The sequence below is a fragment of the Pavona decussata genome, unplaced genomic scaffold (genome assembly GCF_977016875.1).
Source record: "Pavona decussata unplaced genomic scaffold, jaPavDecu1.1 SCAFFOLD_102, whole genome shotgun sequence".
Taxonomy (NCBI): domain Eukaryota; kingdom Metazoa; phylum Cnidaria; class Anthozoa; order Scleractinia; family Agariciidae; genus Pavona; species Pavona decussata.
Window position 1 is genome coordinate 8,145,632 of NW_028145517.1, and position 27,904 is coordinate 8,173,535.

The 27,904-nt window shown below is 40.0% G+C and overlaps 1 protein-coding gene across 4 annotated transcripts; it reads left to right on the plus strand.

Annotated features, from left to right (window-relative positions):
* Positions 1-1,850: 1,850 nt before the first annotated feature.
* LOC146472087 (uncharacterized) lies at positions 1,851-26,922 on the plus strand. Of its 4 annotated transcripts, none has more exons than XM_085120650.1 (28): positions 1,851-2,403; positions 3,810-3,922; positions 4,461-4,541; positions 5,323-5,410; positions 5,807-6,067; positions 6,747-6,884; positions 7,007-7,131; positions 8,037-8,596; positions 11,768-11,864; positions 12,172-12,253; positions 12,394-12,614; positions 15,914-16,096; positions 16,392-16,445; positions 16,715-16,867; positions 17,470-17,594; positions 18,282-18,372; positions 18,717-18,904; positions 19,645-19,668; positions 19,702-19,895; positions 20,018-20,079; positions 20,908-21,000; positions 21,238-21,396; positions 21,833-21,901; positions 22,419-22,487; positions 22,832-22,883; positions 24,048-24,192; positions 24,536-24,670; positions 25,306-26,922. In XM_085120650.1, the coding sequence occupies exons 1-28, from the start codon at positions 2,368-2,370 to the stop codon at positions 25,719-25,721; spliced, it is 4,014 nt and encodes a 1,337-aa protein (XP_084976776.1). In that variant the 5' UTR covers positions 1,851-2,367; the 3' UTR covers positions 25,722-26,922. The 4 variants fall into 4 exon arrangements, with proteins under 4 accessions (XP_084976776.1, XP_084976775.1, XP_084976774.1 ...); XM_085120648.1 differs by having other exon boundaries at positions 1,858-2,223; positions 2,339-2,403; positions 19,645-19,895; XM_085120649.1 differs by having other exon boundaries at positions 1,857-2,403; positions 8,040-8,596; positions 19,645-19,895.
* The last annotated feature ends 982 nt before the right edge of the window (positions 26,923-27,904 follow it).

A 27,904-nucleotide genomic window follows, 5' to 3' on the forward strand; every position in this document is an offset into this window, starting at 1 on the left:
GCTCGATAATTGCGTGGGTTGAGTTGTGTCCTTCGTTAAATTTTATTACTTTTAATCAATTGTATTAATAATAGACAAAAGAGCGATGTCCCTATATAGGCCCCATTTTGCTGACATCTTTTATTGTCGATGATCTTTGATCTGATAGACAGATTTTGAATGAATACCCTCAATTTGCTGAAGTAACTCAGGTGAACTCCATTTTGTCAACGTAAGACTTGGAAATATAAGGTATGCTTTCTCTATTTCTATTTCTAGTCCAGTGTAAATTTCAGACTTATTGTTTTGTTTGAGGCAAATTTCTCATCGGCCTTTCTATTCTGATGGCATAACAGGAAAAAATCAGCGGTAGAACTGATTAGTAAGACGGGAATATTCTCCTTCATCGGGTTAATTCCTCGTTCTTTATAATCTGAAGGTAGCTTTGAAGTTTTTGATTAAATTTTTGACACGTTATTGTTACTAGCGTGTATCAAATTATCGATATACGGACTTTTACTCAGGTCGTACACAGTCAGTATTCAAAGTCGTATACGGAAAATATAAGGAGGTCGCATGACGTATAAGGTCCATATAACGATCATTATTAAAAGCTGGATCATTGTATAATCTCAGGGATTTCATTGGCTTAGCGGCCATGGTATATGAACCTTTATACCCTGCCTGAGAAATAGTGACCATTAAATTGTCTTTTGTTTGTTCTTGCAAAGCGAAATCAGTAAGATCTAGCAATATTTCTTGGTTGCTTTTAATAAAACAATTATTCCACTCGCGCTTGTTTGATATGAGATGATTATAGGTTCGTAGAATAATTGTTACAGTATACGTGAGCTTATGCCAAGAAAAAATACGGATCTTATATTCTTTTTACCAGGATTCCGTTTAATATTATATAAGGAATCAAACGTATTACTGGCAATGGGCTCCTGTTACTGGTCATTATACAGTCCTTATAGACCGGTGTCCTTCTATCTATCTACCATTAATTCGCCTTACATCCTTATACGTCAGTATATGCCTCAGTGTACGTGATGTTTACTTAACAATTATTCCACTCACGCTTGTTGGATATGAGATGATAGATAGCCAACGAGGCGCGTAGCGCCGAGTTGGCTATGATCATCTCATATCCAACAAGCGTGAGTGGAATAATTGTTTTATTAAAAACAATCGAGAAATATTGCTAGATTTTGCCAATTTCGCTTTGCAAGAACAATAATTAATGGTCTCTGTTTCTCGGGCATGGTATAATGCCTTATATACCATGGCCGCTAAGCCAATCAAATCGCTCGGATTGCATTATACAATGATCCAGTTTTTAATAAAGACTCATTACACCACCTTATATCTGTTATTCCACGCAGTGATCAGGCGTTTATTGAAATAATCGATATACCTTGGGCTACTGCTAATGTGAACACTGACCAGAAACAAAATGTGGCATTTATTTTCTGTACTATGTTCGTGGAATATTTTTAATATTATATGTAAAGTGTAGTTTTGATATCATCCCAAGCCGTTTCTTCTTTTCCAACTCCAATATTTTTCTAATATTGTTTGAACAAACCAATTTCCAAAAGTTCAATGGGTTGCCCGAGTTTGGGGTTACCCTAAACACGTATGAACAATGTGCTTTTGCGCAACACGGTTTGGCACGGTTTGGTTTATTTATTTTGCCACAAGTTCTACCAATGTAAAAAACTAAATATTTAAAGACTAATGGCGAGGAAGCCCAAGCCACCTGACTTTCCATGCTATACGTCAAAAATTCTACGACGTGTCAAGTAACAGGAAGGAAATATGTGCATTTGTTTGCGAGTTATCTTTCTCTAGTTTCCTCGTAGTTCTAAAATCTTCGAAAGTAGCAGGTTTTTGTTTTTGTTCTTCTCTTTCAGAGTCGATCCAGAGCCACCATCAGCACTAAATGACAAAAGTCGTCCCTCCCACCCTACCCATCAAGCATAATTTTACGACTGCTGCCCACTACTCGTGATACTGCGGTCTCAAACCTCTCAAATGAACAACAAACAACAAAGTGCACAGGAATGCGTGACGAACATGGCATAGAGGTTTAGTCGAGCAAACAAACAGAGCATATATTTCCCTCTTTACATTAATTTGTGTTGCTTGGTTGGCTTGATGACATATAAACACGGTACACACGCACCCCTGTGAAGATATTGGGCACGGAATTCGCTCAATCAACTCGCTCTTATGTAAAACAGACTAGCTTAGCAACGCAACAGCTCGTTGAAAAGGAACATCCTGGTTTGGAAGGAGTTTACATGAAGTTTGTTCGATCTGAAATGGCTAACCTCGAGTGAATAATTTGCTGATTAGTGAGCTGAAGAGCTTGAAAAAGAAAAGATGGAGAGAGATTTAAGAACTTTGCGGAGATCGAAGGTATTTGATGAAGTTACAAGTTTACCTGAACTCTTGGTGCTGTGCTGACACATATATAGCGTGCTTTTAGCTGTCTTGAAGATATTAGCCTACCGGTATATCCCTAATATCTGTAGCTACGACTTCGTTGCATGTCACTTAAAGTTTCTATACTTCTTAAAGCACTGAACAGGTTTCAATCCGCCATACTTTTGGTTATCAGTACAGTCGTGATCTTACGTGTGCATGTGGTTCAGTTGCAATTTCTCAAGTAGTTTGGTTTGTGGTGGCAATATTACTGTATTGACACCACTGTTCAATATTAAATCAGTTCATTAAATGTTGACGCTGTTAAATCAAAGTCGCGGTTAGAGGTTACTTTGAACGTCAACTTGATTTACGGCAAATGTGATGTCAGTTTAATAATCTATTAAATGACATGACAAGTCAAATTTCAGTCAAATGATCTGTCGCTTACATGTAATTCACACATTAGCACACTGTGTAATTAGGCCTCATCACTTATTTATCAGGCATCTAACTTAAACCATCTGCGGAGTTTTTAATTATCAATAACCTTTGTGATAACTTGCTTGTAGAAGCATAATTACGGAATTGAAGCAGCAATCAACTTTCATATTGTTCTTTTGAAAACTTTTCAAACTTTTTAAGATTAGATCTGATTTTTAGATTCTTTTGAAGTCGTCTTCTATTGTACATATTGTACACAATTTCAATACATGTTTTAACTATTCTTCTTGAAAACAATGGTTTTGGCGAGTTATTACAGATCTATGATTTTAATTTCAATACCGTAAATTACAGCTATTAGATACCTAAAACTAGTCCACTATACCGTGTAAAGCATTTGAATCATACATGCAATTCAACAGTCTGGTGCCTGCAGGTATTTGGTTGTCAAGTTGAGTTAATGTCAGAACTGTTATGTAATCAGGTGTACCAAACTATTTCTCACTACTTATGAGCGGTATCATTGATAACAAACTTTTTACTTGGTATGAGAGTGTAATGGATACAGATTCTCATTCCACTGTGACAAAAAGACCTGTATCATTAATATTTTGATATCTTGTTACTGTTTGGGTTAATTGAGTTGTTATAATAAATTGCCATCGTCTACCAATCTGGGTATGCAGACCCAGTTGGGAGAGTCATCATTAGTTTTGTGTAGATACAAAATACAGTTACGTCATGGTACAGTGACTTGTGCAAACTCTCAGTGGAAAGAGCACAAAACTGTCCAAGTTATTGAAATTTCAAGCTGTTAAGAGTAAACTTTTTAGGTGCAGAAAATATCTATACTCTCCCTCCCCCCACATAAGGGATTGGAAATGAGAAACAGTTCTACTCGTGGTTTTTTCTCCTACCTAATTGTAGCCTGACAATTCTTTGTAATAATATTTTAGCTCATGAACTACTCCGAGTTTCGTGTGATGACCACTGCTCTTGAAAGGTACTACAAGGATGTCAAAATTGCAATTCTGACTGGAAAGAGAGAAGCCAAAGATCTGGACATGAGGTACATAGTTAGACTTGCAAAATCATTGCAATTTTATAATAACATTAACCCTGGCAGCATAACGTGATCTGTATCCTGATTCTGACTTTACAACTTTTAATATAAAGCTATTGAGAAGTATTTGTCAATATATAGTGCTGTATTGAAATTGGTCAGTTTCGGTGTTTTGCAGAAAAAAAAGACATATATTTCTTAACAGTGGAAATGCACTTAGTTACCCAAAGCTAGTTTACAGGCATTCCACTCAGAAATAACGGGAAACAAATAATAATCAAATCTAACATAACATGTTAAAAATCCCAACCCAACTGGCAGGAGGCAAACCAGCTGGCTATTTGCAAGTGTGGCCGAGGCGGGACTTGAACCTGGGACCTTCAGATTTCAAGTCCAGCACCCTAATACCACTGGGCCACACCGCCTTCTCAGCAAACTTTAGGATGTTTCAAGTTCACACTTGAGAGCACTCTTTGGAATGAAAAGGAGTGCTCTCTCATGTTGATAAAAGGTGGCTAATGTATTTCAAAATTTGGCTTTATAGACCATATTTATATGATGAAGGAGACCCATATGACAAGCCATTCTATGGAACACTGCTGAAGATGCTGTCTGAAGTTGCAACGTAAGTTTGTCATTTCAGTAATGCTTATTAACTTAACAGTCATAAATTGTTGAAGGTTTGGTTATTCCTATTCTGGGTTGGGGGAGGCGGGGGGGGGGGGGAGGGGTGTCCTCAAAATATTTGATGGGGCTGTGTGGCTTAGTTCTCCAAATCATGGCCCTGTTTCAGACCAAAATATGTAATTTTCCAACGCCCTTTTTCAGAACTGCCCTCTGAATCCATACCCATTACTGTTAAATCCATACCTGTTTTCAGACTATCAGACAAAATTGTTGAAATCTATATCCTATTTCAGACCAAAATGGCTCAAAAACCATATCCTTTGCTGCTGCATACACCTATACAGCTTATATAGGGACCCCCCTCTCCCTGGGTTCTTACTAAAATGCTGGTACAATGCATGTCTTAACTGTCAGAGCCATTCAAAGAATCACCCCCTCCCCCTCAGGCAGTATCAAGGGCAATACTTGTAAAGAACAAGAGAAAAAACTACCTTCTCCAAGGACAGCACCAGGGGTACTCCCTTATAGAAGTTATTCAGCTATAGGATACGGTATAAAATATGGTATATAACACTGCTTTGGTTTCATACAGCAAAATTAATGGATTTTGCTATTTTGGCAAAGAAAAAGGAAACAATGTATTTTGATGGGGCTTTAGGTCTAAAATATGTTAAAAACAGATTAGTTTCTAATCCAGGGGGATGCAGTAATAGAGACCACTTGACTAGGTGCCAGCCAAGTAGGATTCCTTTAACCCACTTGTATTCTTCAACTTATAGATCAAAGTACTTTGACAAGCAGCATGAGGATTTGATGAAGATTTACAAGTGGTACAAGGCTAACAAGAAGCTGATTACCTCTCCCCCGGTAAGCAGTCTCCAACAAATATGAATAGTGCATAACAAAGCATTTTCTGCAGTCCTTCGGCAATCTCTCACCAGGAAGGGACAACCCTCTTAACCTTTTTCCTTTAAGGGGCTACAGAGATGGCAGAGTAGTGAGGGCCCTCTCCTGGACTTTAGGCATCATGTGGGTTGAGTGTGGTGCTCCTTCAAGTTCTTCTCAAAAACCATTGATTCCAAAATTCAGATTTCAGTATGAAATCTAAGAGTCACACATTTATTTGTCATTTTTTGTATTTGTTATGCTCCTGGTTCTGCCCCTGAGTTTGTATGTTATTGAAGAGGCTGAGCACACTAAAATATGAATACATAGGTCGAGTAGTGCAGTGTAGGTGATTTTTATTTGGTGCTTAACTACCAGAAAGTTCCGATTCCAAGCCCTGAGAAGAATGAAAGGGACTCTGATGGCTATGACAGCTTTGATGAAGATGAAGAAGAGGAGGAATTGAAAGAACTCACAAAAGTTCCTAAGCTTCACCTACGGCCCAAGACAGCACCATCAATTGAGGGCCGCAGAGGGGTACGCTATGTGACCTGGAATGAGGCCCAACAGCAAAATGGACCCAAAAGGCCATCTTCAGCTTCTAAGTCATTGAAAACTCAAAGGGATCTTTGGAGGAAGGTTAGGTTAACGTCCTTTGTTTTGAATGTGCCATATTGGAAATAATGTTTGTTTGTAAAAGTGGCATTGGGGAAAAGTAAAAAATATTACCTCACCACAGAAAACTAGTGCTGAATAGCTTGTCCAGTTATACAGTCGACACAGTTGTAATGCACATTTAACTGCTAGAATCACTGTAAATACTTGATTCTAAGCTTGACTCATGTTCTAGAGAGACTAGAGAGAATTATTGTTTCAGAAGCAGTCTTAGACTTAAATAACAAGGTATATTTTCTATTTTAAGAAATTTTTGATGCAGAACTCAGAATAGTAGGCTGTCGATTGATAAGACATTGGCTGACAAATTTCCAAATGGACAATTTTATTGAAGGAAAGTTATGTAACAGGCTGTATATGAAAGATGTATTTTTCAATCAGTGACACAGTCACACTTGGAAACAGAAAATCTGAGTTCCCCAACAGGAGTTGAACCTAAGACCTAGTTTAATGGCCTAGAGCATCCAAACTGGTAATCAGAAGATAATAGGTTCAACCAAATTTTGTTGGGAGAACTCGGATTTTCTTTTTCTGAGTATCCCTCGTTCGTTAACTGAAAAACACATCTATCATTTAATCGCCAGGCTTAACATCACATTTGGTGTATGTGTATGTTGAACGGAATGATATCTTTTTCTTGTAGGATTTCCTGACCAGGAGCCTTCATATCAGTGCCTATGGTCCCCACCCCAGTGATGGAGCCTTAATGGATCATGACCCTGGGTCAAGTGGGTACCTCTTCAGACCTGGTACAGCTCCACCTGTGATCAGGAATACTAAGGTTTGTCAGACATTTGTTCCCATTTTGTATCATACATCGTATCTTCGTTATGGAAATCTTGCCCAATTCTGAATTGAAACATGTCTTTACTGTATCCATATTTTCTCTTGTTATCTTTGCAGGGAAGAGTGAATCCTGAACAGCTGAAGTCATTCATTCTGCGGCCAGCTAACAGCAGTCCTGCTCCGTATTCATCTCCAGTTATATCGCCCCTGTCATCGCCAAGGGACTCCCCTGTCCCCACAAGGTTAGCATGTGATATATGCAACAAATGTTTGGTTTGTTGATAAGGTAATTTGGCCGCCGTAAAGAGATTTGAGTGCTGACATTCGAGGGTTAACCCAACATCAAAGCAAATCCTCTCTGACGAAGGGCTAACGCTCGAAACGTCAGCACTTAAATCTCTTTACAGTGGCAAATTACCTTATCAACTCTATTGATAAACCCAACCATTTGTTTCTACTCCCCACCGACGCAGCACCACAGTTTCTTTAGAAACTAACACCCTTATTTATTTGTGATGTATGCACCGCCCTTTGTCCGATCAATAGCCAATAGACATTGATGTTTTAGGATGCATATCACTCATCTGGTGTCCATTTTCTGCAGCTTTTTCTATTAACTTTGCGTTTACTCTGTTCCTTCAACGTTTTCTCTGCACTTTAGGTATACTGTCGAAAGAATCGATTCTCAATCACTGTTTAACAAAACGATTACTGCTCTGTTCATAATGAAGTGCTTGTTCAGTAGATTTTTGAAATGACATCAGTACTTTGTGATTGCAATAACTACGCAGTTAAGTGCCAATATGTATAAATAAATGCACACTCATCATTTTTAGCTATCTTTCAGACTCTTTCCTTCGTCAGTTCTTTTTTAAAAATATAGAAAAGCCAAGTCTACTTCTGCTGTCTGTTTAACCGGCTACGAAAAGTAACAATTTAGCACCCCTAGGGGCAACAGATAATTTTTCTCAGCTGCAGCTCAGAATTATAGAGGTTTTGTGTGTAGTCAGTATTTTGTAAAGGGGTTGGCAGTTTGATAGAAATTTGGCTGTAGTTTCCCTACCAAAACTTGACGAATGAGAAGACGACAAGTTTGCCTTTCAGTCTACTGCAATCCTCAACTGTTTTATCTCTCTGTTTTGTGCAGTAGAACCAAGTCACCGTTATCAGCGCACTTTACTCCTGACATTGTAAAAGACCCATCGGTGAAGTTATCTTCAAGAATCGCTAAGGACAAAGTCATTCATCATGAAACGATCGAGGAGGCTGACATGAACGACGAACATGATGAAGGCAAAAAGGAGGAAGAAAACAGTTCTGCGTTAAATGGAACAGGCTCAGCAAAGAGACCAGCACCACATGTTATACCTAAAGATGTTACCTCATCAGAACTGGAACAGATACTAAACAATCAGAAAAAGGAGGAAGAACTTTTGGAAGAGCAACACGAACTGTTACAGAAAAAGTTGCTTCATGATTATGATAATTACATCCGAGATATGGGTTCATCGCAGGAGAAGAAAGTAGATTTAGAAATTGTAAACGGAGATGTGACATTAAAGAAGGGTGAACAGGAGAGTAGGAAACCTGTGCAACATACTCAGGACAGTAGGAAAACTGTGCAAGCGGCTCCTGTCGGCACTTATGATCTCTCCGCGCCTGAGATTATACCAACTTATTCGATAATGTACTCTGGATCAAGCACTGGTAAGTCTTTTTAGTTTCCATGGCCTATGATGACAAGTGCTGTTAGGACCTTTACTTTTACGAAAAAAGGGATCAACTGGGAATGTCTCAATGCGTTCTGTTTCACGAGTCATCCAACGGGGAAAATTTTAGCGAATCCTTAAAATGCTGTTTTCTGTTTTCCTAGATGTTTTTTAAATAAGTAAGAAATGGCTTTTGCGTTTCCGCTCTCTCGATTAATTTTTGCGAGCACAATACTAGCAAAACTCAAATGATGCAAAAAAAAAAATAATTAACGAATTGAATAAAACCCTCGCAAAAATAAGGGGCATGCGTCAAAGTTTAAAATTTTTCAAGTTCAACGGGCATCTTGCCTAGATCATTATCATCTAGTGGATTCAGAATTTTTTTTCCTGCACCCCGCTGCCAATCTGGCCCCAGTTGTTTAACGAGCGGATAACTTTATCCAGCAAATAAGTCGCTATCCGCCGGATAAAATGTATTACTTGAAGTACATTTTTTTCCGTTAGATTAACCTTTGAACAACCACGGAATTGTGCGCTTTAGGTCCAAAACTCGTGGGCACTCTTTCAGGGGACTTATTTTCACTGCTCCCGTGCGCCCCCAAAATTTGAGCCCACAGTCACGTCAGTCATTACGTCACAAGCTTCGGCGTCAACAGTCATCGGATCATCTTTATTTGTGTTCAATTTTAGTCAACCGGAATTTGGAGATTTATCTTACCTGAATTTGAGAGATATTGTGCACGGCCAATCTCGTTCCGAGGTTTTTTAACCCCAGGGAACGAGGTTACCGCTAGGTGCAAATCAAGCCGTTAACACATAAGCGATACAGTCGGTGAGGCAATAGTTGTTATCTGAAAGCAGAGATTTGTTCGTATAGCGTTTAGAATTCACGGAAGTCGTACAAAATTGAACGGCTAAATTTTCGCTTGAAACATTTTGTCGCAATATTCGATAAGCCAAGTATTAAACCAAGAAAATTACAAAGCCACCGACTAATCAAAGTTTTGTTTTTGATACGAGCAAAAAATAACAAAACGCAAATCACGTTATTTGTTTGGGTTTCAGTCCATGGCAATAACGTCTCGAGGTTCTCTTTCAGACACAAGAGTTCTATTCGATTGTTAAGGAAATGAAAAACTTGCGGAAATTACCTCAGGGTATATGGTAAACAATCTTTTACATTTCCTTTGTGTGCTTAATTTCCTCGTCGGTTTACTGCATGTTCAAAAACCTTTGGCAGCGCGCTGTAATAACGAAATCAAAAGCCGCGCGAAACATGTATTAAATGAGAAGTCTAAATGAATATGAATATATGAAACATATATTGTATAAAAATGAGAGCTCTGTGAAATTGAAGAATTGATTGTCTGTTTTATGGCTTTGAGCTTCGTCAGCTCGGAGAAGACGAATCTCCATGTTTAATTTCAGTACCTTCCCAGTTTCAAGTGAAGCGGGATAAACGTGCTGACCGTTACACCGTAATACAGTTGATTTTTGTTCGAGATCCGAGCCAGAGAATCAAAACCATTCAGTAGCCGGTGTGCGAGGTGCGGCTGGTGTTAACTTTGCATCTAAGGTTTCGTTATCAGTCATCCTTGCGTCGGAGTACAAACTCCGAGTTTTCCTTGAAATTTCGGAGAGACTTTAATACAACCAATTAAAAAGGAAATTAATAAAATACTATTTTAGAATTGCACTTTCAAGATGGCATTAATTCTATATTTGACCAATCACAGTGGTTCTCTCGTTCCCAGCTTATTTTGTTGCACTGCATGTTTAAGTCAATTAGCACACTATTTTTCCCTACATTTGACCCACACATTCTTGTTGGATTGTTCCGTGGCTTTTTGAGGTAAGCAATACCTTGTAGACAGCGCTTGACTTTTCAAGCCAAGGTGTAATGCGCAGAAAATGATCATCTAGGTTAACTTTCTCTTTTCCAGCTGTTGTAGTATCGCGTTTCATTGTATAGCATAAAAACTACTACTAAGACGTTACCGTTATATAAGCGTTAATTCGACTGACTGCCCCCGCCAATACACTTTAACCCAGATTTAATAGAAAATCTTTTATACACTCTCGTGAACAACCTTGTTTCATTGCTTTAAGCAACATGGTTTAACCTCAAGCTCTGTGGATGAAATTCTTAACTGGTACAATTCAAATGGAAGCTCTTAAGCTACATTTTCGTAACGTACAGCTGCTTGTTTGAAGAAGATTTTCCTCTCCTTAAGAAAGGAAAGAAAAGAAAATTGGAGACGAGTGTGGCGGCTTTGGAAAAGGCTATTTTTTTTTCGATTTGGAGTGGAGTTCAGGGATTATTGTCATGATTATCAGTGCTTAATTAGATTTCTCTTTTTTGTTTTGATTTAATCTGAAATAAAGTCGTAAAGTAAAATAAAGCCTTGAATAACCAAACAGGATACACTCAGTCAAAACTCGAGAAATAAATATTGCGCGAGCAGTTGTCATTGCACTTTATTCTTAGGGTGGGCATTTGTACCTCGGAACACTTGACAATTATCCAAGTGCTACAGGGAACGACCAGGTTATTTCACTTCTACGTATAATCAAGTCTGTTGTATGGTATTTCCTCGAACATGTCACTATGGTCAAAATTGAACTATGGTATGAATTAGAGTTAAGCTTTTACATTGTGGACTTGGTTATATTTTTGTTTTCATCTCTTTAATGGCTTGCCGTAGCAACTGAAATAGCCGACAAAAAATTTCTCTCGCCACTAAAGAATGACTCATTGTTGGACGTGAGGCAGTAATGTTCTTCTTTGTTGTACAAGAGAATAGCAGACATTTTCTTGCAAATTAAACTGAAATAATTTCACGTGGAAATTGTTCACGAATGAGAAATCCAGGATATGACATTAAATAAAAATAATTGTAACAAAACTGCATGTTTCGTCCGAAAGTTATTCTCTCGAACATGCATATTTAGTGCAGTCTATTCTGAGCGGTTTTCCCAGCACAATTCATGTACTGATAGACATACGTCGTCGTTTATGGCTCAAGCAGATAGCTCGAGCCAGTTGTTTATTCGTTCGAAATTTTTTGAGATTTTTTCATTATGGAAACTTACCGTATTTCGTATGCCAAGGTTCATTAATTATAGCATTATTAAAAAATTAAAAAAATGTTAAATTTCTTTACAGCAAACGGCCACAGTAGAAGCCAGACAGAAGGCAGCCTTCAGCGGTCAAACACAAGCCCTGCAAGACACGTCAGGCACGCCACAGTACCCTACAATAAGTAAGTCTGGATACTCTGATTTCAGAAGATTTCCGACTATTGTCGAAAATTGCACGAAGATTGTTCGAAGTTCTTACGAACGTTTCCGAAGACTCCAGAAGACTCTGAAGATTCCCGAAGATTTAAAAGAGAGGGCTTTTGCTCAGAATAGAAGGAATTTTGTTCTTTTGGGAAGTTTTTGGTTTAATTGGAAGAAGCAGAATCCATGCTGTTATTCCTGTGGACTGAGCAAGCTTGCCCAGTAAGACTCTTTTCTGACAAAGAAACGCCATATTGCCATCTAGTGATTGTCTGTTTTGGTCTCTAGTCCGCAGGAGGTTATCAAAGTTGACGCGGTCCTTGGACTTGTAGCGCCGATTGGTGCACAAATGGAATACGACCGGGAGAGGGTGAGTTAATTTTGGACTCTCCTTGATTGCGTGACTTGTCCAGGTGTGATAGTCGTGACTCTTGTGTCACGCAAGTAAAACGAAGCAACCTGCAGTCGTACATTTAATAATTGTATCAAATTTCTTTTTTTTTTCCTCAGATGATTGGCCAAAAGGTTTCATCAGGACAAAGACACCCGACAATTAGAGTTCCGCTTGGCACATCGTCAAAATCTTCTGTCTCCACCCCTGTCAGTGAGGAGGAAACAGGTTCTACAGCAGACTCTTCGCAGAAGAATTCTGAAGTGGATAATGTTCCTAAAAATCCCTCTGTGTCTTTCAGTGAACATGGCATTCCATCTGAGGACAATCATTCCGCCAGGTCCGTGTCCTCGAGTGTTGTACCCTAAAATCTCATGGGAAGCCCTTTCCCTTTCCCTGCCCCTCCCACTCCCCGTCAAATTTATTATTTTGGGGGCCCCACGAGTTTTTCTGGTTCATTTTAACCAATCAGGTGCAGCCTTTGTGCAGCCTAAAACCAATCATGTTTTTGATCACGTGATTTTTCCCGTGCTGTGATTCATGATGTGTTGATTTGTCTGTTTGGAGCTTCTTTGATTAATTGTTATTGTTTGTGATATGTTAGTCATCCTCAAAACGCTATCATCTCAATACAATGTAACGCGGTCGCAAAAACAGATTTCAACCACTAGTTGCAGTGTTGCGCCGGTAGTTTAGTTTAAAACAAACTAGCATTTGACAAAGGTGCTGCAGATTTTTCCTGTCTTATTTTACGCACACTTTCAGACCATTTTTGTCATACATATCTACCACTACCGTGAAAAGGCTCAGGAAAGATTTGTGCGCCAAAAATTGTCGGTTTTGAAAAGTGTCGTTGCTGCCTATTTGTTGTCCAAAAAGATGAAGGTGAAAAGGCTGTACAGACTTTTTCAGTAACAAAGGAACATGAAGTGAAAAGACTACCTTCAACAACACTAAATTCACTGCCTTCATATTTCAAAACTAAATTTATACGGCATCAAAATGTTCCTTATAAAAGTTGTGCGCAAATTGTTTAGGACTTCCGCGTCCTTCATATCTGTTGCATATCACTCTCCGAAATAAAATTTCTCCGTCCTTACTTGACTTGCTCATCTTGCATGTTTTCCGATGCGTTATTACCGGTTAAAGGTCAACGTGAACTATTTCAGTAATTAAAGAGTTCTTTAAAAAAAACAATTCACTCTTGCTGATTTCAACTGGATTGTATGTCGATGATTAGCTCACGTAATTTTACTCTTACAGTACTCGAAATAGTCGTTAAAATTCAGGCCATTTAGTCCAAATACTGTCTTGTAGCATTCTACCAAAGACTGATACTCTCTTCGATGTTCAAGAGTATTCCAGTTTAGTAGCGCACATCGTTCTTCGTAGAGCATATCCTGCCGTTTTTAACCGAGGGCAATTCTCGATACTCTTCGCTGTACTTTCTCTATGGCAACAATATCTTTTACCAAGTGAGGTGACTATACTGGGCATGCGTATTCCAAGATTGGTCTCACAAGTGATTTATAAAGCGTTCTTGTACGTTTTAAATACTTAATAAATTCAATTCCTTGAACAGTTTTTTTTTTCTATATCATGAAACAACTTGCACTGTCATTCAAACAGAAGAACAAGTGATTATGGCTCAATCAACTTTTCAGGGTTAAACAAACCGTGACTGTGCTATGAATCAGTAAATAACAACGGTAATCAGCCAATCAGGGCGCGAGTTTTGACAAAAGAACAAGTCTTCTGCTTACAGTTCTATGGTTGTATGTACTTATTGCCTCGGTGGATGAATTCAGTCAAGTTTTCCTCGTCCTATCTCAAGAAAACTAAAAACCATTGAACCGTTTTATGTATAACAACAGAGTTCCTACGAAGGTTATTTCAATGTTTACATGTAAGAAGGAGTTATTCAAAAATGAGTAATAACTGTATAGTTTACGAGCACGACTTTCGCGAGAATGATATGGAATGTGACGGGTGACGCTTTGTTTACTCTGTGAAGTGTTCAAATTCATTTTACATCATAAAGCGTTTGTTATTAGCGCCTTCGCAAGTTCGAAATTAACAAGCCTCTACCTAAGCCATGAAAAACATACCAGCTTCACCAACCGGCTTTTCTCGTCAGGCGTTCCCCTGTCTTGATTCGTACTCACGTTTCTCTAACCGGCCTTCCTCGTGTCCTTGTCTGAGCGACGATATTCGCGAAACATCGTCCAGGTACGCTCGCATTTTTTAAACAGTTCGCACTGTTTGCCTATTGTGTGACTTTCTGTGATTTTATAACATCGCAAAACCTGTGTTATTACAGCATCTCTCGGCAGTCATGGACACGATCCGCTGTTTCTAAAGAAGGATTTTTCTTACCGAATATCGCCGCGCACTCGAACTTTGGAAGATATCTTTTTGACGAGAGGTAACGTGCTTTATAGAAGCTGGGTTTGCGCTATTTGTTAATATTTGGTTGCTGTTTGTATTGTGATATAATTTATTTCTCAACAACAAAGCTTATTAGTAAGTAGCGAGCCCTCTATGTTTTATCTTTCACGATGTCTGAACTGTTAAATTTTATGTTTTAGTCACAGTCTAAAGGTGTAGTTTTTTTGGTCTTTGCGTTCTCAAAGTAGGTTAGCTTGAATATTTGTAGTCGATTCTAGGCAGCCCTTCGTAGTCACTTCTGGCGGCCGTAAATAGCACGTTTGGTATGCTCTTAAATGAAGCTTTCACTTGATCCGTGTAGTTTTGTTGTTATTCATGTCAGGTTGTGAAGAGGTGTAAAGAGGCCAGCGTGGCTTTCATTTCCTTTACCTGCACTTTGGAGAAAGAAGAGCATCTGTACCCCTTCTTTTCCCTTTCCCTCCCCCCCCGGGGGCCTTCACCCAGAGACCTTGCTCACAGTATAGTATTCACCCTTCCCTCGCTCTCCATTCACTGGTATTCCAGTACAAAGAGGGTATTTACCGCATAAGATTTATTACAATCCTTGTAAGTTTATTCTGGGTTCGAGGTGGCTAGTATTTTCAGTAATTAACTTAGATTAGTCCAATTACCAAATATGGTATCAGGTATTCACAGTAATTAGTTTATAGTGTAGAGGTTAAGGGTTAAGAAAACAAAGTAAGAAGCACTTGTTCACTATCCTGCGAGAACAGCAACATTTCCCGGCGTCTATTCTCTCACGATACGCATGCACTTCAGGAATACAAAATTACATACAATCGACTTGTAACGACCGATCTCTTGGCTCATGTCCTGCGTACCAGAGGGTTATCTCGAGCGGCGAAGCTGTACATATACAGAAGGGTATGACACCAAGTATGAACTCGCGTCGATAAACGCCTCTTGTATTCCTGGCTATAACAATAGCAAGCAAATTCTGCCTTCAGTTTTTATTTATTGATTTATTTATTTTGGTTCAATTAAAAAATAATGCCTCCTCCACGAAGCAATTCAGCGTATATTTTATTCAAGAAAATAGCGTAATTTAATACAGTTAAAAAGACTCGCTATCGTTTGATATTTAGTTTGAAGTGTGGACGGGGTTCTCAATTCGTAAAAAGGCGTAGTAATCAGGAGTTATCGTGTGTCACATCCCCTCATCGAACGAACTTTCTCCTTTAATTTTGTCAGGCCAGCCTCAGATACATCTGATAACAAATCAATGGAGCTCAAATTCAAGGAACCGGAGCTTGCCCCTGAGAGAAACTCCAGGGATTACGCCGTACATTTCCCACAGGAGAAATCACAAGAACAAGCTGCAGCTAAGAGCTATAAGACGTCAGGACCAGTTATACCAGACACAGTCAGATATCAGTGAGTGGACCGACATTCCGGCTCAGTAATATATTTCCACCTCATTCTATCTACTTTTTGCGCGTATCAGGAGCCTAGCGCGTCTTTAATTTGACAAATAGGTTATAGGTCTCGTTTTTCGCAAGGTTTTAATTCGACTACGTTTTGAGTCAGTGAGAGCTTGCACTCACCAAAGGTTGCTGTGAAGTATCATTTTCAAAGGCCGGAATTTTTTTAGTTTCCTCCCGACCTCTGTTGAGTACCATGTAGCTAAAGAAGCAACTCACAGCTGTATGATGTGGTTTTTTTTTAACAGATGGACAGATGACGGGTTTGGCCACAGAACATACCTGAAAAAACTAAGAAAGCAGTAAGTTTCCTCAGTCTTTTTTTTTTTGCTATCGATCTCGTTTGCCTTGTCATGGCCCGTTTATTCAGTCCACAACGATTTTTTTTTCGCGCTCCGCTTCAACTGTAAATTGCGCATGTAAACAATTGTAGCTGGACGGATTCTTTTCATATTTTCTTCATTTGGAGAAGCCGGAAGGTGAAGTGGTTAGCGCGGCGGACTTTCATCAGAAGATGACAGTTTGACGTTTTCGTATGGTCCCTATGATCTAATACAGTACTTTTTCCCAGGCCCCCAACGTCTCCTCGCGGTACAGGAAAGAAACTCCAAATCCAGCCCACGTTCCAAGTTACCATGCCAACCGGGAGCCGGTCACTGGACAAACGGACCCTAGCTTCCCTGGTGGTGGTTAGACATCTTGGTGACGCAGACAGACGGAGCATGTAAGACGTGCTAGCTTATTTATTTATTTATTTATTTTTTATTTATCTTCCATCATAACTAATATTACGAAGAAACGATTAAAAGAACAAAAAGAAACACAGGCAAAAATGGTGGGGATCACACAGCAGATCGTGACGTTGTACTGTTTCCACCTTGTGTTCAGCTGTTGTATTCTATGTTCATCGCAGATTTCATTTGCTTTTAGGGAAGTATTCAAAACTACTATGAGATTCATACATCACTTTTCTTGTTTGTCTAGCAATGCTGACTTTCAAAAAATAAAATTTTGTCGGTAATGTTCATGAGATAGATGATGTCTTCGATACCCCCCCCCCCTACCCCAGACAAGGTGGGTCCTCTTTTAAACAAACTTTCTATGACCAGTTCCCCAAGTTTGTTCTGTTTCCCCCGCGCCATATACGCCGATAATGACGGCCATGTTAGATATCGCCATGTCAACAACAACAACAATAACAGCAGCAACATTATTGTATTGCAAGCAAATAAATTGATACAAAAATTCTTCCTCCCGTGAAAAGCGCTTTAGTTGGCGAATTTTGTACTAAGTTTTAACGTTTTGTTTGTTTCTGGATCTTTTTAGTGACCGCATTTCAGTACCTCAGGGCGGAAGGCTCATCTCTGGTCCGGGTCATGATCATAATGTAGCTGATTATAGCTACAATCTGGAATACATGTCCTTCTGCCAGCCGGTGGGTCCCAGGCTTGGTGAGTTTATCGCTTCGATATTTGAGAATTCTTCATTTGTGCAGTTTAAGCGATAAACCGAAAAGGGAGCGTTGCTTCATGAAAGTTCTGCTAACTAGCATTCTTTCAAAAGATCCACAATTATTTATTTGTGGATATTATTTATCTAGTAGACGCAAAAATTAAAAGCACAGCTTGAGAAACTGTCACAAAGGAATACTTCACTAGCCTCTGCTTTACTATGAATGTTCCAGGACAATTACACTTAAGATGTCAATCACAAATCCACATGTTAGAATGGTAGAGCCTAATAAATTACAACAGAAGAAACTAATGCTCTGTAGCTCTCACTTGTATGGTTGCATATAAAGGTTTGTTCAACGACTAACAAGTGCGAAGAAATCTTTTTATGGCCGTATAGATTTCAGTTGAATTTTATCAATATATTTATTTATTTATTTATTTATTTATTATAAGTTATAAGGATTTATTTACAGACTCAAAAGGTAGAACCACCTTTTACGGCATGATAAACATTACTAAAGGAAAGTACCACAGGACTCGAAAGGTCCTAGTCTTAAGTTCTTACATAAATTGGATGAAATCCTGCACGTTCAAACTCAAGTTATTATTGCGATGAGTGTTTTTAATTGTTCCTCAGAGCGAAATTTGACACAATGATCTTGCCATGGTTTTGAATCAATACAGGAGAGTGCGAGAATCCTTCAACAGTGAACTGGTACTTACAAGGAGAGCATGGACTTTACCGAGAACCAGCAAAAAGTCAAGCAGAAACCAGGTCTGTGATATTCTCTTCTCTACACGTCCCCCCCCCCCCCCCCCCCCACTTACGTCCTTCTCACATATACATTTAACTAGCTGTGTCTAATAACCTTTGTAAAAAACTAAAGAACAGTTCTCGCATATGTAAGCCGGCTAACTCTTCAATGTCTTAAGCATACACCTGTTTCCCGCGCTTGACACCTGTCGCGTATTTTCCCGCGCTTGGCACAGGTTACGTATTTTCCCGCGTCTTGTCTTAGTTTTGTCTATTGCGTAATCACAATTAATGGCCCTAAGCGATTACTAGTTGGCTCTGGTTTTGAGACAGCCTTAACAGGTGTCATGTTCGTATTTTTTCAGTGATGAAAAGACTCGTCGCTCTGACGTACGAATTCCGAAAGACAACAGTCTGATGGTGGAAGGCCATCATTTCGGTCCAGATGAACACAAGCAGGAACGAAAAGCACTCTGGGAACAGAAAGAGATGTCATCCCCGTCCACGATCAGCCTGGACAGCGGTCACGGTAGCACAGTAACCAAAGCCAAAGGTAAGTTCAAATTCAGTGACGGTTTATAGAGGTGACTGATCAAATACTTGTATGGTTTAGAGTTCCTTCCACAAACTAACAAAGTTCCAGTCGAAACTAATGTCTTAAGACTGATAAGTGCCATTATCCGTAATCAAGATCGTGTCCTCCCTCCCTGTTCGGTTTGAGCTGTTTTCAGTCATCTTTTCTGACGTGATCTGAAAGAATCATGTGGCAAACAAGCCTTGTGAATTAGTGGAGCTTCTGAGATAGAAACAAAGGGTTCAAGTTTTGTTGTCAATTTTCATATCCGAAAGTGAATTCCGTTATAATATGTATTACCTAGCGTTAACAAATTGACTTTGCTGTTAATTGTAGAAAAACATTGTTCATTTTCAACCGTCATACTTCATACTTCAGTCAAGCATATCAACCAGACTCCAAAGTTAGCCGCGCAACTGCCTTACATCATAGGACACTCGGTTTTACTTTAAAAACATTTAATTGAAAATTTCTTCACTTAGCTTTCCGGCCCTATTCCCCACCAGGGGAGAAGTAACGGACCTCACCTAGCTTAACTGCTTTTACAAAGCAACCGAGGTACAAATGCCTACATTAGTGAATCACAGAAAGGCTGATTAGCGCCACCTACTTGTGGGAATGTTTCCACTCTTCTCGTGTCTCCTCGCACAAATTTTTGTTTTACTCATAAAATGTTGATTTTTTTTTGGTTACTCTTCCGTCGGAAATATCTCTTCCAGACACCTTACGTCCGTCGTCACCAGGTCGCCCGTCTTCGCCCCGTCGGTCGTCACCAGGTCGCCCGTCTTCGCCGCGTCCCTCGTCACCAGGTCGCCCGTCCTCGCCAGCTTCACCTCGTAAAGTGATCCCAATCCCCACAGCCGGTCGTTCGTCCAGACCCTCGTCAGCTCGGAGTGTCTCCAGTACTCGCAACGAGAATGTTTGCAACTTTACAGTTAAAAACTTCAAGCACTTCTGTTGGGACGAAGAGGTGATTTTTCAATCAGCGCTTTGGCGTGATTCTTCCCATCCAGGCAACTTTGTTCTTTTCTATTTTGTACGATTTTGTACTGAATAATGAGGGACTGTTTTCATTTTATTTTTTCCTCGTAGTATTTATTGACAGAAGATTACATGAGGCAACGAGAAGTCTGGGCAGCGGTAAATATCCAGAGGTGAGAGGAGACTTGACTCGTTTTGACGTATCAGGGAGTTTAAGCAAATACGACAACGACGGCATTTAAAACAACAGGATTTAACGAGCAAAACCATGACCCAGCGCGTGTGTTTTAATTTTCGTACATTTGTTCGCCGTCCTCTGCAAAACAACAACGTGAAATGACCAAATAAAAGGTTTTGCGGAGAACGTGAGCACATGACGGTAAATTTTTCATTCTCCGTCTTTACTTGAACGCTGTTCCCACCTGTTCTGTTCCGGATTATTCGGATAGTTTGGCTGCATTGTACAAGTTGAACGCACTGGAATAACGTTCTGCAGCCTAGCACACCGTTAGTGTAGTTGGGTACACTTTATGGCGTTTAGGTATATGCGTTCACTAGAAATAAGTGAGCCCGTTCGTTAAATTTTGGAGATTTTTCATATTTGTTCTAAGTGCCTATTCAAGTCTTTTTTTCCAGCTTAGAGCTGAGTGGTTTTCAATTGAGCGTCGTAAAACCAAAACCAAAGTGATTGCTCTGAGCAATCACAACCGATGAAAACACCAATCAGAACTCGAAGCCAATGCGTGCAACAGGCGCCAAGCGCGGGAAAACAGGTGCGAGCAAGACCCGATTGGTTTGGTTTTTATTTCTTATTGGTTGAGAAAGTGCCGCGAATCTTGCTGACCAATCACAGAGCGAAGTGAAGAAAAACCAAAGCAAACGCGAAATTACTTTCGACATTCAGTTAAAAACCGCTCTATCTGCGGATCTATATAAAGTCAACAAAACCTTCCGTTCAAGTAGTATTTGAAGATGTGTTTATTCTACCATTTGGGTTTTAGGATATTTCGAGGCTATATCGCAAGGCAGTATTTGAGACAACAGAGAGCAGCTGATGTGGAACGGCAGCGAAAGGCGGCGGTGACTCTTCAAAGGTACATACATACATCGCTAAGGTTTTTTTTTTTCTCGCATAATCATAAACCGCGCAAGAATATCTTTGTTTTAGTATGCACCGTCCTTAGGATTGTCCGAGTTTCTCGGACAATCCAAGGAGATGTGGAACGCATGCGTAAAAGCAGATGGGGCATCGTCCTTTAAATCGTCCTTAAAGTAATATCTTCCTTCGGTTGTGACAGTACTAATTTGTTAACCTCATGTATTATTTGCAGTAATTTCCGTGGATTTCTGGCTCGTAAGAGGCAAATAGAACAGAACTTGCAAGCGTATACTCCCAGTTCACGTGACTTAGAGTGGGCGCGAAAGTACAAACAGGACTTGAAGAAGCGAGAAGGAGCAAGAAGGCAGAAAAATCAATACGCTATATTTATGTGAGTCTTGGTGATGCTTGAATCTTTTTTTTTTTTTTCCACTTCGCGTCTAGGTTCACAAGTCCCCCGGGGGGGGGGGGGGGGTTTGAGGCGGGCGGGTACTCCCCTATATGAGCTATATTAGGCATGTGCGGCTCCAAAGGGTGTGGTTTTTGAGCCGTTTTGGTCTGACATAGGGTATAAGTTTTACAGAAACGGGTATGGATTCTAGAAAACAGATCTGAAAATGAGTGTGAATTTTAGAGGCCAGGTCTGATAAAAGGTGGGCCAGGGTTTGGAAGACTGAGCCGCACACCATCAGCAAAACTTCCTAGGAATAACATTTCCAAATTCCCATTCGACAAGGTAACAGTCTCTGAGTCGATTACTAGGGCAGTCACGAGATGCGAAACTGTAATCAAGTTATTATTTTATTTACATCTTTGTTTCTATGCAGGCAAAATAGGGAAGCTGAAAAGCAGGAACAACAAATGAAGCAAGTGCAGGCTCATCAACATATATTTGAGTAAGTAGATTTGTTGTCTTTGTTGCTGAGAAATCGAAGTTAAAACATGTTAGCAATGCTAGGTAGGAATTCCTTTTGTTCGAGGAGAATTTGTGGGTGACGGCGAGCCGGTAGGAAAACATGTAACCAGTGGCAACTGTGGGAAACGTGCAACCGGTGAAAAGCGCGGGAAAACTTGCAGCAAGTGACATGCGCAAGATCCATACTCCAAACGCGGGAAAACATGTAAAAGATGGTAAGCGCGACGGATAATGTGGCAAATGGGAAATGCGGGACACCATTGAACTAGTGGCAAGCGCGGAAAATGTCATGTGACTCCCTGGTGATTCGTATATTCGCTGATTGGTGCATACTCAAGTAGCAAACCCTTGAGTACCGCCGATGCTTCGCCCGTAATGACTTGATGGATAAACTTTTGTGATGCAGTGGAAATAAGCTTATTACACTTTTGTTACGTTGGGGTACTAACTGTCTGTCGTAATAATCTTTTTGATTTTCTTTCTTTTTTTTTTCCTAGTGTGTTTCATCCTACACCAGAAGGTCCAACCAAAGCCCAGAAGAAAGCTGCAGCCATCACTATACAAAGGTAACATCACATCGCTTGATATGTAATGATTTTTTTCCAGTCAGTGACACAGGTATACTCGGATAAAGAAAATCCGAGTTCTCCCTATGACCTTCCGATTACCAGTTCGGATGTTCTGCCAGTACTCGTACGGTCATAGGTTCAACTTCTGTTGGGAGAATTCAGATCTTCGTTTTCCAAGTATGTCTGTGTTACTGACTGAAAAAACTGAATGTCAAATCTTCATTTTCAGTCAAATTTTCATCTTTCACACTCTCCAACGTCTTTCATTGTTTTGCTGTCCTTTGAAACTTCACCCCACAGCTTGCCATATTTTACAGAAAACTTTGTTCTTTACCCTCTAGGTACTTCAGGGGCTGGTTTGTTCGTCGAATGTTGGCGAAATCAAAGGAAAAGGTAACATAACAAGAAAGCCACTTAGGCCCGGTCCAGGGGGGGGGGGGGGGTTGGTACTCTTCGGAATTTTTGGTGGGGGTGTGCGGCGGCTCGGTTCCCTAAACCCTGACCCTATTGCAGACCAAAATATGCAATCTTTCGGTACCTTTTTCAGACCTGGCCTCTACAATTTATACCCATTTCCAGGCCTGATATCTTGAATCCATACTCGTTTTCAGACTTTCAGACCAAAATGGTGAAAATCTTTACCCTATTTCGGACCAAGACGGCTCAAAACCGACACCCTTTGGGGCCGCACATACCTATATTGCTTAGATAGGGGAGCACAGTTTATGTGACGTTACTTTTAGGCACCATACCAAATATTTTTCCGCTTCCATGTTGAACTATGCTGCAAGATCTGCCACAATTTGAAAGTTTTTTATTTAGACGCCATACCACTACAAAACAACCGCGTATAACTTGGTGCGGCGAATGAGAAGCAGGACGTCTGACCTGGCCCCAATGTATCAATGTAGCAAAATGTTAATCTACTGTGGGATCAATAGTTTAACATCACAGCCCATCTATTCCCAAGCTTACAACCCCTACAAGCATTCTAAACCCTGCAAGGTATTTTAGTTGTCTCTGTTTTAATGTAGTGGCAGTTTATGTGATCAAATCCGGCCTGCAGAATTCAGCCTTTAGGAAAAAAGCAAATATGAATGCATATTTAACACACAAAATCACTGTGCATTCTAAAACTGGGCAAGCTTGGAGTGTTTTTCTAGGTAGTTGGCCAGAAACGTATTATACGCTCATTTTGTACAAACTGAACCCTTCAATTAGTCGGACATTTTAGAAATATGGTTGGACAATGTTGGATGACTAACTGTTATTAAGCGTGCCCTTCAAAGCTCATTTAGTTGTTGTTGGGAAGCTGAAGAGACATCATTAGTAGCCTGTGCTCCAGGAGGAGCAACAGGCAACAGTAGCAGCTGTTTGCGTGAAAATGCCATAAATTTAACCATTCCGTTACACAGGTAGCACTTTTGTTGTCAGTCAGTGGGTGTTTTAGGGTCCATATTAGTTAAAAATCTCCTCGCCACGCTTTATATCAAAGATAAATGATGACGACCTTACGCGAACGGATCTTGTATCTTGTTTAAAATGTTTTCACTATAGGCTCTGAAACGGACGCTGTCCTTCAACAAATTTATCAAAGGTTACCAGGCCCTACTCTACCGGATACAAAAACGACACGGTATCAAGGAGCCAACTACGGCTCTACAGTTTAACGAGCTGATGGAATATGTCGAGCGGCTAAACAGTAAGTACAATGCAATGGCAGCAGCGAGTGGCTCTAAAATTACAGATATACGGGGGGTTGGTTTGTGATAGTCTCTGAAGAAGGCTAGATTTGTGGTTGTATTTTTCTCCACAGTAGAACAAGCAGTAGCCTCAAAACGTCTAGTAAACCATTTTGTTCTAACACCCCTCCCCCTGCATCAAATAGACGCTCCAACGAAGAAACAAAATGCAATACCAGTAAAATATATTGCCCTTTACTGCTCCTAACAAAGTGATTTAACAATGCGTTTGCTCTTTCTGCGAATGTTGCAGCGAAAACTGACCACAACAGGCTTGTTTATTAAGAATATTACGTTTTTCAGAATATGAAGTGGCATTTGACAAGTTTGCAACGAGTGGTGTTTTAGAGTATAAAGACATTAAGAAGTTCTTTGAGTCTGTGGGACACGTACCTTCACAAAAAGAAATCGACGATGCTATCGAGATCGTAACAAAAAGTAAGTCACGCAATAAGGGACAGGAATAAGGGTTCACCCATCCTGATATGTCGTCCGTCAGACAGACAAACATCGACACAAACAGTTGTTATACACAGACAGTCAAACAGATGGACAGACGGACTAAAAGATATACACAGATATACAGACAGGCACTCAGACAGACAGACAGACGGACTGTTGGACAGGCCCACGAACAGACAGACAATCAAACAGCCGGTCAGGGTATATCGAACAGCGAGTTAAGTCGTTTTCTAATCATCTTAATGGCTTTTGTTTTCTGTTGATGTAGCAATATGTTGATTAGTTTTTTTACGGATTTCCTCGAATACAGAATGGCGAAAATGTTACCCGCGGAAATTTAACTGGGCAATTTTGCATTGTTTTCGCAAATTCAAAAAAGGCCTGCAAAAAAATTATAAGCATTAGGCTATCTGCCCCGGCGAGCTGGCGTCAAATTCAGTATATCGTCCTTCCGTTGGTTTTCATCCAACATTTTAAAACTTTATTTTATCGAGTATTACGGTAGACTGGCTTTTCAAATATCGGAGGCCAGAATTGCATCTCGTTGACTGAAGTACAAACGCTCTTAAATTTTAGCATACCGTAACACTAACTTGATCTTTCTCCTTTAGTGTCCGCCAAAGGCCGCAGTCTCACCAAAGCCGAAGCAGTAGAAGTTTTATTTCAGATCTACGTCCCCAAAGGTACCAAGATGAATCTGGCCGACGTTCGAAAATCCACCTGGCTAAATCCTCTCGATGATGGCCGGGATATAATGCAGCTGCTCTCTAAAAAGGACTTGGAGCAAACAAATCTGTTGAAGTGCTTGGAGGTGGTAGCCGGCTCGGGAAAGGAAAGTGATGACATTAAGAGCTTGCTTCAACCAGAATCGTCCCAACCAACAGGGAAGAAACAAGATGGAAAGAAGAAGTCCACCACTAAACCACCGCGTAAGACTGTTCTGGCTCAGTATCCTATGAGACCCTCGACTCCAAGCTCGAAATCTCCCAGGCCACCCTCTGGGAAGAAGCCGAGCAGCAAGAGATGATACGAGAGAGCACTGGTACTGTCTCCTTAGAAACAGCGCTCAAAGACATGGCGGCACGGCGTGTGCTTTCATTTTGACAATTCACTCCGTTGTAAGCCGTTTTCGTGCTGAAACTGATGAATTGTAGGCTCGACTATATCGACTGGTTTTAAACGCAAGCCAAATGTTGTGAATAGATGACCTGACGTACTAAAAGGGGAGGGGGAGGGGAATAATGTGAGGATGATCCATCGAGATCCGAATATGGCCGTAGAATTGATGGTCTGGAAGAGGACCGAGCTGTGCTGGGGACTTTTTTTTAGTAAACTTCTGAAATATCGCCTGATGAAGGAAAATGAAAAAAATATCTCAAAGCAAAAAAAATTGTTATGGAAGTTATCAATAAGAAGATATATTTTATGCTTGGAACTTTGTACATGAGTTATTTAACAATGCGTGCCGTTTGTTTTGTTTTCTGACCAAAGCAATTTCGGAAGTCACATCTAGCCAAATGTGACTAACGACGCAACCAGGTGACCGGTGCCAAGCGCGGGAAAACACTGAACAATTGACCATTTCCGAGTTGCTTTGAACCTCATTATGAAAGCGAGGTTAAATGCAAAGTTTTTGTTATGAAAACTAGTTTCATATGCAAACAAAACTAATTTTCATATGAAAAGTTTTGCACCTAGCCTCGCTTTCATAGTAAGGTTCACAGCAACTCGGAAATGGCCTATTGTTAAGCGCGGAAAACATGTTTACAACAACTAACAATTGTCAAGCGCGGGAAAGCATGTTACCATTGCCAGGCGCAGTAAACATGTAACTGCTGCCCTTCGGGAGAAGTCGCTTATTTTGGTGCCGATCCCGAATGGTTGGAAGAATCAGCATGCTTTCTCTAATAAGTTTGAATGCTTGGCAAGGGTGTTTAGAACAACACTTTTGTAAAGTTTATTACGTGTATCTGTGGTTATTTTCGATGATCGATAGAAAATCACCGTATAAAAGGGAGTTTATTCTACCGGAGTATGATGTAAATATCTTATACATGTAGGTGGATATTTTTAGAGTAGTCTAGTTTTTAGATAGTTGTTTGAATGTAGATCAAAATTAACGGAAATTTATATATTTCATAGGCGCTGTGAAACAGCAAATGTAATCAATTTTTTACTGTGATTAGCAAAAAAGGAAAAAATTGAATTACAACAGCATCTAAAATTAATTTTATTATTGTTGTTATTGTCATTATTTCCTAAGCTTGATCAGTTTCCTCCTTAATAGCCAGGACCAAACCATAGCCCTAAAGCGCTCAAGGGATGTTTTTTCCTCATTACTTGATGGATAACACTTTGCGCTGGATGTGCGTTGTTCCTAGGAGTGCTGTCTTTTGAACGTCCTGGAGGTTGATGTTCTCTGGGACTTTATTGATAAACTTCTTTAGTCCTTTCTTTGTTAGTCCAAGGGCTCCTATAACCACTGGAACAACTTCCGTTTTCGGATGCCACATTCTCTCGATTTCTATCTCAAGATCTTTGTACACCTACAGCTCTTCTGCCATTTCGATGGACGTATTCCTGTCAAATGGTATAGCTACATCAATAAGTGTGCAAGTCTTGTCTCTTTTGTTGTTGTTGTCACTCAAACACGCCGCATTTCTCAAGACTCTCGACCCCAGGGCCTTGACTGTCGTCAGTCATGCGCACAAGCAAAGAGCTCTAGGGCCCGAGAAAGATCTCCCAGATGACAGTTGCAATTTTCAGCCAATTCTCAGCTTAGCTCGCTCTGCACGGCATCAAGGCACTATTATCACGCATGGTAAACGAACTCGTCCCAGGCTGTTCTCGATATTCCGAATAGTGAAATATAGAGGGGCTTGCTCAGCCAATCAAGCGCGAGCATTTAATAATAATAATAATAATAATAATAATAATAATAATAATAATAATAATAATAATAATAATAATAATAATAATAAATGACTTTATGAAGCGTCAAAGTATTAGCGCTGTTGTGCTAATTGGGGACACTATAAATCAGTGAAATAAATATGCAAATTGAAAATAACACTGTTAAAAGTCTTAACTAGTGGGAGGCAAATCAGTTGGCTATTTACAAAGCGTGACCTTGAACCTGGGGTCTCCAGATTACACGTCTGGCGCCCCTAACCACTAGGCCACGCCACCCTCCCACTAAACACTAGGAAA

Coding starts and splice junctions, on each gene's coding strand:
- LOC146472087 (XM_085120648.1), top strand. CDS start 2,368: ATGGAGAGAGATTTAAGAACTTTGCGGAGATCGAAG. Junction 21,397..21,832: donor AATCAATACGCTATATTTAT/GTGAGTCTTGGT, acceptor GTTTCTATGCAG/GCAAAATAGGGAAGCTGAAA. Junction 24,193..24,535: donor ATATGTCGAGCGGCTAAACA/GTAAGTACAATG, acceptor TACGTTTTTCAG/AATATGAAGTGGCATTTGAC.